This window comes from Odontomachus brunneus, unplaced genomic scaffold, assembly GCF_010583005.1.
Source record: "Odontomachus brunneus isolate Ranch 3 - 2012 unplaced genomic scaffold, Obru_v1 Obru_scaffold_091, whole genome shotgun sequence".
Classification (NCBI taxonomy): Eukaryota; Metazoa; Arthropoda; class Insecta; order Hymenoptera; family Formicidae; genus Odontomachus; species Odontomachus brunneus.
Genome location: NW_022639541.1, coordinates 751,955 through 760,795, shown reverse-complemented (window position 1 = coordinate 760,795; position 8,841 = coordinate 751,955). Strand labels below are relative to the sequence as shown.

The following is an 8,841-nucleotide window of genomic DNA, read 5'->3' as shown; positions in this document are numbered from 1 at the left end:
TCTCTCTCTCTCTCTCTCTCTCTCTCTCTCTCTCTCTCTCTCTCTCTCTCTCTCACTCACTCACTTTCTCGCTTTCACTCTCGCTTTGTTTTTCCCTTTCTCTCTCGTGTCGAGAATACGGATACTTTAAAATTCCTTTATAAAAATCTACCTACACTGCAGAATAGTAGAATCGCTCGGTTCGATCGCTTAATAAACTCTAAAGTAGACACAACCGCGACTCGATCGTTAATTCTCGATCGATGTCCCCGACGCTATTATTTACGTAAGCTTACGGCTCCAACGTTAATTCTAATTTATACTTTACACATATATCGAGTTTTCCCTTTTTCTCCCCCCTCCCCCCTCCTTCTTCTCTTTCTCCGTTTCTCTATCTGTCGCGATCGCGATGGCAGTCGAGCGCAGATCAAGCCAGTCGATTTTCTTAATTGGTTCTAATGCTTTATTCGCGAACAACACGAAGCTTTGGCAATCGGGAAGTCTGTGGTTTGTTATCTTACGAATAAGTTACGTATATTACGTACAGTGAAAGACGGATACGATGATAAATAATAGGATCACGCGTCGCGTCGGCGGTTTGTCGATAAAACATCAGTGATGGAATGGAGGATCGATGCAACGTTACAGACACACGCGCGCACATACACACACGCACACACGCATTCATTTTGACTTGGTGTACGTCATTGCATAAACATTCATTGTGGTTTTACAAAACTTACGTAGGGAACACTTGAATCGACTGGGGTTCAATATGAGCCCAGCGAGTATCATTTCACGGCCGCGTCGTCTTAAATACCCGCGTTTTATACACGCTTACCCACATATGCTCCCACACTCTTACACACGCACGCATATACACAACAGGAGTATCGATTCGACGAATATTTCTCTGCGAATGATACAACGTATTTCAATATAGACTCTACGGACGAAAGTATCAGGTCAGTGCAAAAGCTTGATCGCATTTGTCGGGTAAAATCGGTAACGACATTCAATTTCGAAGTACTGACAGGTTCGTCCGACAATGTTTGAAAATTTTTTAACGAATTATTTTGATAATTCTTACGAATAAAGTAAACGTGGACTCGATATTTCTTTCAGACGTCGAACGAGAACTTTCGGTTTCCGCGCGAATGGAACGGATAAACGACGAATCTTTTGCACTAAACTCTAACGTAAGAGAACTTGGATATTCCGTATAAAAATGTCGAGACAACGGTGTTTCGGACGCGGCGCAGATCGCGGCGTTATTAAGTCGAGAACGCGGCGGAAGGAACGACGCGGCAGAGTAAATTCTCGCGCGAATTTTAATGTCTACGCTATAGATACGTGCTTATACTCTATCTATCGACCTACCTACCCACGGCGCATTATTAAATCAAACGCGAAGACCTTTATATATTTCTCATTCGGCCGGCTGTCCATCTCGCGATTGGTTTTACCTCTTCGAAGCGTACCTCTGAATTGCACATCTACACGTCGACGATGTTCTCGAGAAAGAAAAAAAAACTGCACGAGAACCGCCGCTCCGGCGTGTCACGCGATACTTCGATTCTTCCGATTCCTCGCGACCTCCAAGGTTGAAGGCATACCAAAGCAGGTTACCGCAGCGCAGAACCACGGCGAAACTCAAACTTCAACGTAAAAGAACAGCTAACAATTGTGAAATCAAACGAATAAAAACTGAACGAATAAACAAAGAACATTTGTACAACATTTCGTCGAAGTCGGCGTTGTTAACGCGATCAAATAAATCACAATAAAATATTTCAAGGCGACAAATATATATATAGCCGGCGGGAGAAAAAAAAAGTTGCAATACTTTGCAAAATTTGAGAACTCGTGCAATGAAAAATTTTAAGTGAAAAATTCTATTTTAACTCTCTAGCTACTATGCGCCACTAAAGTGGCTTCTCTGTAAGTCATTCTGTTTGACGAAGCGCCACTAAAGTGGCTTTCCGCCAAACCATTTCTTAGTAATTTCTAAGTCGTTATCTCTCACTTTTTTTCGTGGTTTTTAAAAGTTGTGTGCATTTTCGTTTACATGCACATCGCGGCAGAGAAATCTGTATACAGCGCCACAGCCAGTTTCGTAGCTAGAGGCTTAAATGATACTTTAAATTTGAAATTAATTAGAATTGTACTTTAAATGATACTCGAAATTAATTAGAAATTTTAAAGCCAGAGATATTGAAATTTTAAATATTTTTAGTTTTTAAATTTTAAATTGAAAATTGCGAAACTTTATTTCCTGATAGTTACTCAAAAAAGAAAAATTCTCGTAGCACGAATGGGTTGCGAAAGTCGTTGCAAAAAAGTTGTTGCAACTTTCTACCCGCCGGCTGCGGAACACGCGACATAAAGAACACATAAGGTCAACGAAAAACACGAAGCGCTTCTGTTATCGGTAATCTTGCGCTCTCCCTTATCACTGACTGACTGGCGTACAGACGACTGTCGATTCGCGCGGATCGTGTCATGACTTTAGAAGATATGCGGCGCCAGCTGCAGCTTCCACAGAGAGACCGGCCTCGCGAACACCGTCACCTGACCCTTCTCTTTACCGCCGACCAAAAAAACGTACAAGGGCGCCGGTCCATAGGAGGGCGTTTTCGCGTCGGTCGCGTCCACTGCCGCCACCTTTGCCCTTTGCCTTTCGGCCCTGGACGCGCTCACCGCTCTCCTCGAGGGCGAGCCCAGCGGCAGGCTTTTAGGGGGTGCGCGTGGCACCCTCCGAATCTCTTGAAGCTCCAAGAGCTCAGCGAAGGTCTGCGAGGCCGACCTGCCGGGTTCGTCCTCGAGCACGCTGTCGGGTGGACTGTTGAGCAATTTGGCGTATTTGCCGTCTTGCTGTTGCTGTTGCTGATGATGGTGGCTTCTCGCTTCGTCCAAGCCGAGGTAGTTCGGGTTGCAGAAGCCAAACTGGCCCTCACGTATCGTTGATGAAGTGACGATGGGCCGGTGCGGCTTCGACTTCCTGCCGGACACCCAGTCGTCATCCGCGAGCGGGTCGCCTGGGCTCCTCGCCTCGATGCTCGCGTAGTCCGACGTCGATTCTTCGCCTTCTTCGAGGTCGGCAAAACGCACAGACGCGGATGTGGGGATCTTGGTGGTCGTCGGAGTCTTGGGAGTCTGCAACGCGGCCTCGTACAAGTGTGAGCTATAGCTCTCGCCACGGGTCGGTTGGCAGGCTTGGTGTACCGCCGCGAAATCTCTGCGAAGAAACGCGATGAACATGATAGGTGACACGAGAGCACGTTATCAAAAGAAAAAAAATCAGTCGAGGAAACTTGAATCGAGTTGAACGTACAATTTCAGAGTGATACGTGGCGGAGTAATTCCTTCAGCGAAATTTTAGTGTTCTTTTGATCTCTTCATCAAATCCCGCATAGAAAGTTTTTTAGGATCCAGCCAGATTTCACAAAATAATTATGGATCCTGTTAGAAATATGTTTTAATTAAACAATTTAAAAGAGAAGTTTACCCCATAATTTTTCTGGTATTTATTTTATATTAGAATTAAGTAAGAAATGTGTTGATTTCTTAAATAATTTAATAAGATTTTTGAAAATGTTTTATTTTGCAGTATTTTATTTAATTGAATATATAATAGTTGGTGTAAAAATAGGATACCATAAAAGTATACCGACATTACCGATTGAGAAAAAGAGCGAGTTTCCATATATTTCTATTTCGATTCTAGACAGAGAACCCATACTTGAGATAAGATTTTATTTAGTATCGTAGTGGGATAACCAAGTTTGGGACAAATTTGGGTATTTTAGTCGATGTTACATTTAGGAAAATCTTGGGAAATTTCTATGCGGGATATTATACAGTTAGGTGAACCTTTTGATCATTGAAAGAACATCTGTATCGTATATTTATTTTTAAATACAATTTTTTAATAATTTCTAAATGCAATTTCAGAGTTACTTATAACAGTTGGCTGTCTTAATTTTTTCAGCAAACTTTTGATGTAATCTTAGTTTCTTGTAAAACAAGCTTAGAATTTTGCGATTCGCAGAACTGTATCCGACGTCGTGTTTATCGTGTGAACTTTGACTAGCAATTCAATTTTGCAGTTCAACTATTAGACTCAACTCGATTTCTGTTCGACTCGACCGCAGTTTGTACGACAAAATTAACGCAGTCCTGAGACTCGTCCTTTCCACTCGATTTTTTTTTACGCTAACGGATCGACCGCGCGAATTGCAATTATCTCGGTAATTACCGCCTCTCTTCCTGCACCTCGATCAATCTCGACGTGGGTGGCTCCTTGCGCTCCTCGTCGCTGTTCTCGTCCGGGTCTACGAAGACCAATCGGGCGGCCTCTACAGGCGTGAGAACAGGTGTTGGCAACGTCAAAGCACGAAAGTTTGGCACCGATATAGGATCTCTGGTCATACCAGAAGCGACGGCGGCGTTGTTCACGCCGCCGACGACGTCGGCCGTCGACCGCGGCGTGCCCTCCGGCGCTTTCTGTCTCCGTCTGGCCAGTGTGTTGGCACTGCGAGACTTTACCATACCCGTGGACGGTTCCACCACCTCGACGTCCACTTGCTGAAAAGAATAATACGTGTTCGCCTGCACGCAGGCTCGATTGACATATCTCGACGAACGAGAGAAAAATCGACTGCTTCTTTTGCCGTTTCTAGTCTGTCGGGATTTGATTCACGGTTTATCGTTCTAGAGTTCTTCGTACCTCCTGAGGGCTCTCCTCGTTGTCGTCGTGTCCGCTCAGCACCGAATAGCTGCACTTGGTCGGATGACTGAGTCGCGACAGGTTGATCTGCGACAACTTCGAGATTTCCTTGAGAAAGCTCGGTCGGGTTGGCGCCTCATTCGGCGACATTCGGTTGCTCGAGAGTCTCGGCCTTTGACCCCGCGGCCGCGGTTTCGGATTGTCCACGTTGGTGCCGCGAATTAGCAACTCGGATACCGCGAGAGCCACGCTCTCGGCTCTCGGCTGCGGTTTCGGTCCCGGCACGGACAGCTTCTCCCAGGTTTCCGTGCCTGCGAAATAATATTCGACCGCGAAAACCGTTAAACATCGTAAAAGAGAAAGTGAAAGAAAGAGAGAGTCATCGTAAAAGATAGATCTGCAATGAATAATAATATAGAGATACCCACATATGCAATAACAAGTATTTGCAAGACTTATTCTTATCTTTTTCCTACTTGACCTGTGTAGTGTTCCTGATAACAGTACGATAAGGTATAATGCATGATAAATGTATACCGTGAGATAAGTAAAAGTGCGGAATGACTCTTACCGAAATGAAACCTCCACAGCTCGTTCGTCGCCAGACCGCCGCTCTCACCGCCGAAAATTAGCATGCAGCTCGGCAGTCTGCATGCCGCGTGACCGTGCAGCGGCCCAGGCCCTGGTTTGTTCTTCAGCATGGACCACGAGGCACTGTTGACGTCCCATCGCCAACAGTCGTTCCTCTCTTGTAAATCCGTCATCCCACCATAGACGTACATCGCGTCGCCGTGCAGCACCGCTGAGTGTTTGTGTCGCGCCGCTGGTCCGCTCTCGCTCGACGAGAGTAGGTGCCAAGATTCGGTCTCTGCAACATTGAGCGAGTTAGAGTCGAAATACTTGGGGCCGGTCGATCGAGCCAAGTTTCTGCGCGGGTAAAATGTCGTTACCGAAATGAAAGGCCCACAACTCGGGTGAACTTCCGCGCAAGTCCTGATAACCGCCGTAAATCAACATCTGTCCACGATGCACCAGTGCGGTGTGACCTCTGCGACCTCGAGGCACCGCGCAGCCCCGTTGTGCCCTTACCTTCCGCCACGAGTTCGTCTGGAAATTGCGATCGCAATCGTGAGTTGTCCTCACTGACATACGGAGACATGAGCCTTGTTGTACGTGAAATATCATCGATTCTTTTATTTTTTACGTTTTCACATGGACAAAACGTTTGGTCAGATTGACCAAATTTCTGGTGGTTTAGAAAATCCAGTTCAAGTGGTCGATAAGGTTAACTTTAATAGAATTCTGGTAACATTAGCCGAAAGTTCGTTCATATTTCACCAGAAATAGGTTAACTCAATCAAATTTTTCTCCCCTGTAATAGATCACCTTTTATTTTAAAGATCTGCGCATCCTAAATGATTACAAACGGGACTCTCTTTATTCTCCGCAACGCGTTTCTGCATTTTCGCAGGTGATCGTGTACGCCGCATATAATAAGAGCAAGTCACCACAAAAGGGATAAAGACCTCTAATTTGCGGCCCTCCAATTCTGCCGTCTGAATAGGTTCGGCTTTAACTCCTGGGGGCCGCGATAATCGTCGCCGCCGTGTTCGCTGAATAGAGATGTGAGGTTATTCTCCCGCTGATTGCGACTCGCTCGAGTCCCGGAAAATATCTCGGGTCGTTACGACGTTTACAACGTATACATCCCCTCTCCCTCCCTCCGTCCCTCTTCCTCGCGTCGCGATAAAATTTTTGATGCTGGAACGCGCGTTTGTCGGGCGAATGTGCAATTGCTAAATTGTTGGCATGCAAATTAATATGTAACAAAAGCGAGAAGAATCGTCTCGTCGCGTGGTCGGCGCGAACGAATGAATTTACACGCGAAATATTAATCGAAACGTCGTTAACATTTCTGCATCCTGCCGCGCGTATATTTATTTGCACGAGTCGAAGCGTTTCGCTGCGCAGCAACATATACGGTTGCCGCAGGTGATGCGCGATGATGAATATTGCAGTTGAACCGCTCGGCAACATACATTCATAACTCGAACTTTCATCCGTCCGCGAAATGAGGCGCAGCATGTAAAGGGAGACCGGGAGGGTGGAAGGAAGGGAGCTTTTTATTTGCTTTAAAGAGGCGTGTTATCTCATTGTTGCCTATTTTCCGCGATACTGATTGATACCCCAATCTCAACGTGAGTCTTTTGTTTCTACATTTAAAGGGATACTGAAGTCGAACAATGCAGCGATTGCCACTAACACAATCGCGCTATTCTTTTCGTATTTCTTGTACATACAGAACTTATGTAAATGTGTGTTGTTTTGTTTTATATTCAGCGGAAAACCTACCTACGCATTGTGTGTAGAAATCTTTCTGCAAGCTTTCCGGATATTCTTAAGTTTTTTAATTTAAATGCAAAGATACAGTAATGTTTTTCAAAATTTTTCTGTTTGGAGCATCCATATTTTCTGTATGTTCAAGTTGCGAAATTTTTGGATGAAGCAAACTTTTTAGAGATATGACAACTTTTTAGAGATTTTTACAGATTTTACATTAAACATTTTTTTTTTCAATTTTGTCACATATTGAGCAATGTTTCTATTTATTTTTGCACGTACTTTTATTGCGTAAAACATTTGCAATTCTATACCACCAATTCTATACCACGAAAACTGCAGAAAAATTGTCACTATTTTGTCAATAAAGTTTTCAGCATAGTCCCTTAATATGAGTGGAGATGTTTTGCTATCTTTAAACTCGATGAGGTCAAAGAAATTCTCGCGAAATCAGATTTTAATGCAGTCACGTTTGGATTGAGGGGAGAGGATGAGATTTGCTCTTACATTTACTTCAAAATTTAGAAGAACATTTTTCTAAAATTAGAACAGACTTTGATACGTGTCGCGCGCAATGCGTACGAGAGGCTCGTTAACGTTCATGAAAACCGAAGTATAGTCGCGCGAAGTAACGCCGGCAGATTTATTTTTACCCCGTCGCTTTTACCTTGTAACGATTCTCATGTGAGAACGGTGTCGCGCGAATAAAACGTGCGCCTACGATGCGAGCATTCTTCGCGCGTCCTTTATATATATTTACACGCGTATCATAGATGAGATCGATAACGTCGAGCTCTGTCGCGGAGCGATTTGTCGCTTAATCGAGCGCCCATATCAAACGACGGCGATGGACGTTAAAAAATCGCGTTCTACCTTCTTTTACCTGTCAAGACGTCGTCGCGGCTTGCAAAACGACAGAAATAGAAACGCATCTGCAAATGGACAGTCACACAGTGTAAAGATGAGAGTAACAGCAAACTAAACCAAATATATCAATATTCGTTGTTAAACATTCATTTCGCACTATACTTCGCCATGTGCAGAGTTGCATTCCGTTTATGTATCTTTTCTACTCTTTCTTTTTTCTTTATCGTATTACTTCTGCTTGTTCTTCATTTTTCCTTACATGAAAGGGTTCAGAAGGGTTGACCCGTTTACAAGTAGGTAAATAAAGTAAAGTCGAAGTATATCGATGAGTGGAAGCTCGAAGGGTAATTCAGTTATGATTAAAGTAATTTAGACACATCGTTTAGTTAAAAGTGGCAGAAACTGTCTGCAAATGTAACCAATAAATACGTTCAAGAAGACTCTCCCTTAGTCGCGACTGTCGGGAACAAATTGGCGGTATCGAATCAATCGACGAATGGTGGCGTCGCTGTGCTGTCGAGTCGTGATTTGTCTGAAACAGGAGACGAGCCGGCTCGTCTCGAGCTGTCGGCTTTAGGCGCGCACTTGGAGTTACGTAATTACTTTCGACACCCTCAACCGGGCAAGCCACCCTCGCACTCGTCCCTCTCGCATTGATACACACTCGTAGCATAGTAGAGACGTGGGAAGCGGCGTTTCGTTCGCGATAGGCGTGCACCGACCGGTCTAAAAGAGCCGTGATTGTCGTTACACATCAAAAGAACCGGTCGGGCTGGGAGGAAACTACGAGTGTAGCTGTCGCCCGCGGGATATTTGGACATGCTCATGAATATTTCTCGTTGCCGAACACGAGAGCAGCCGATATTACACGGCACGAGCGAACGAACGAGAGAGAGAGAGAGAGAGAGAGAGAGAGAGAGAGAGAG

At 44.7% G+C, this 8,841-nt stretch overlaps 2 protein-coding genes across 3 annotated transcripts in view; one reads left to right on the top strand and one right to left on the bottom strand.

Annotated features, from left to right (window-relative positions):
• Positions 1-8,841, top strand: part of LOC116848197 (protein ABHD13) — a 183,002-nt gene that overhangs the window by 112,554 nt on the left and 61,607 nt on the right. The gene's annotated exons all lie outside the window — the stretch shown is intronic.
• LOC116848193 (host cell factor 1-like) overlaps positions 15-8,841 on the bottom strand; it is a 30,885-nt gene continuing 22,058 nt past the window's right edge. The window contains exons 4-8 of one of the 2 annotated variants that reach the window (XM_032824028.1): positions 5,659-5,815; positions 5,280-5,576; positions 4,709-5,019; positions 4,238-4,590; positions 15-3,217 (exon numbers count right to left, since the gene is read on the bottom strand). In XM_032824028.1, the coding sequence (XP_032679919.1) occupies positions 2,488-3,217; positions 4,238-4,590; positions 4,709-5,019; positions 5,280-5,576; positions 5,659-5,815 (1,848 nt within the window). In that variant the 3' untranslated portion in view covers positions 15-2,487. The remainder of the gene's footprint in view (positions 3,218-4,237; positions 4,591-4,708; positions 5,020-5,279; positions 5,577-5,658; positions 5,816-8,841) is intronic. The other variant, XM_032824029.1, reaches the window with a different exon arrangement.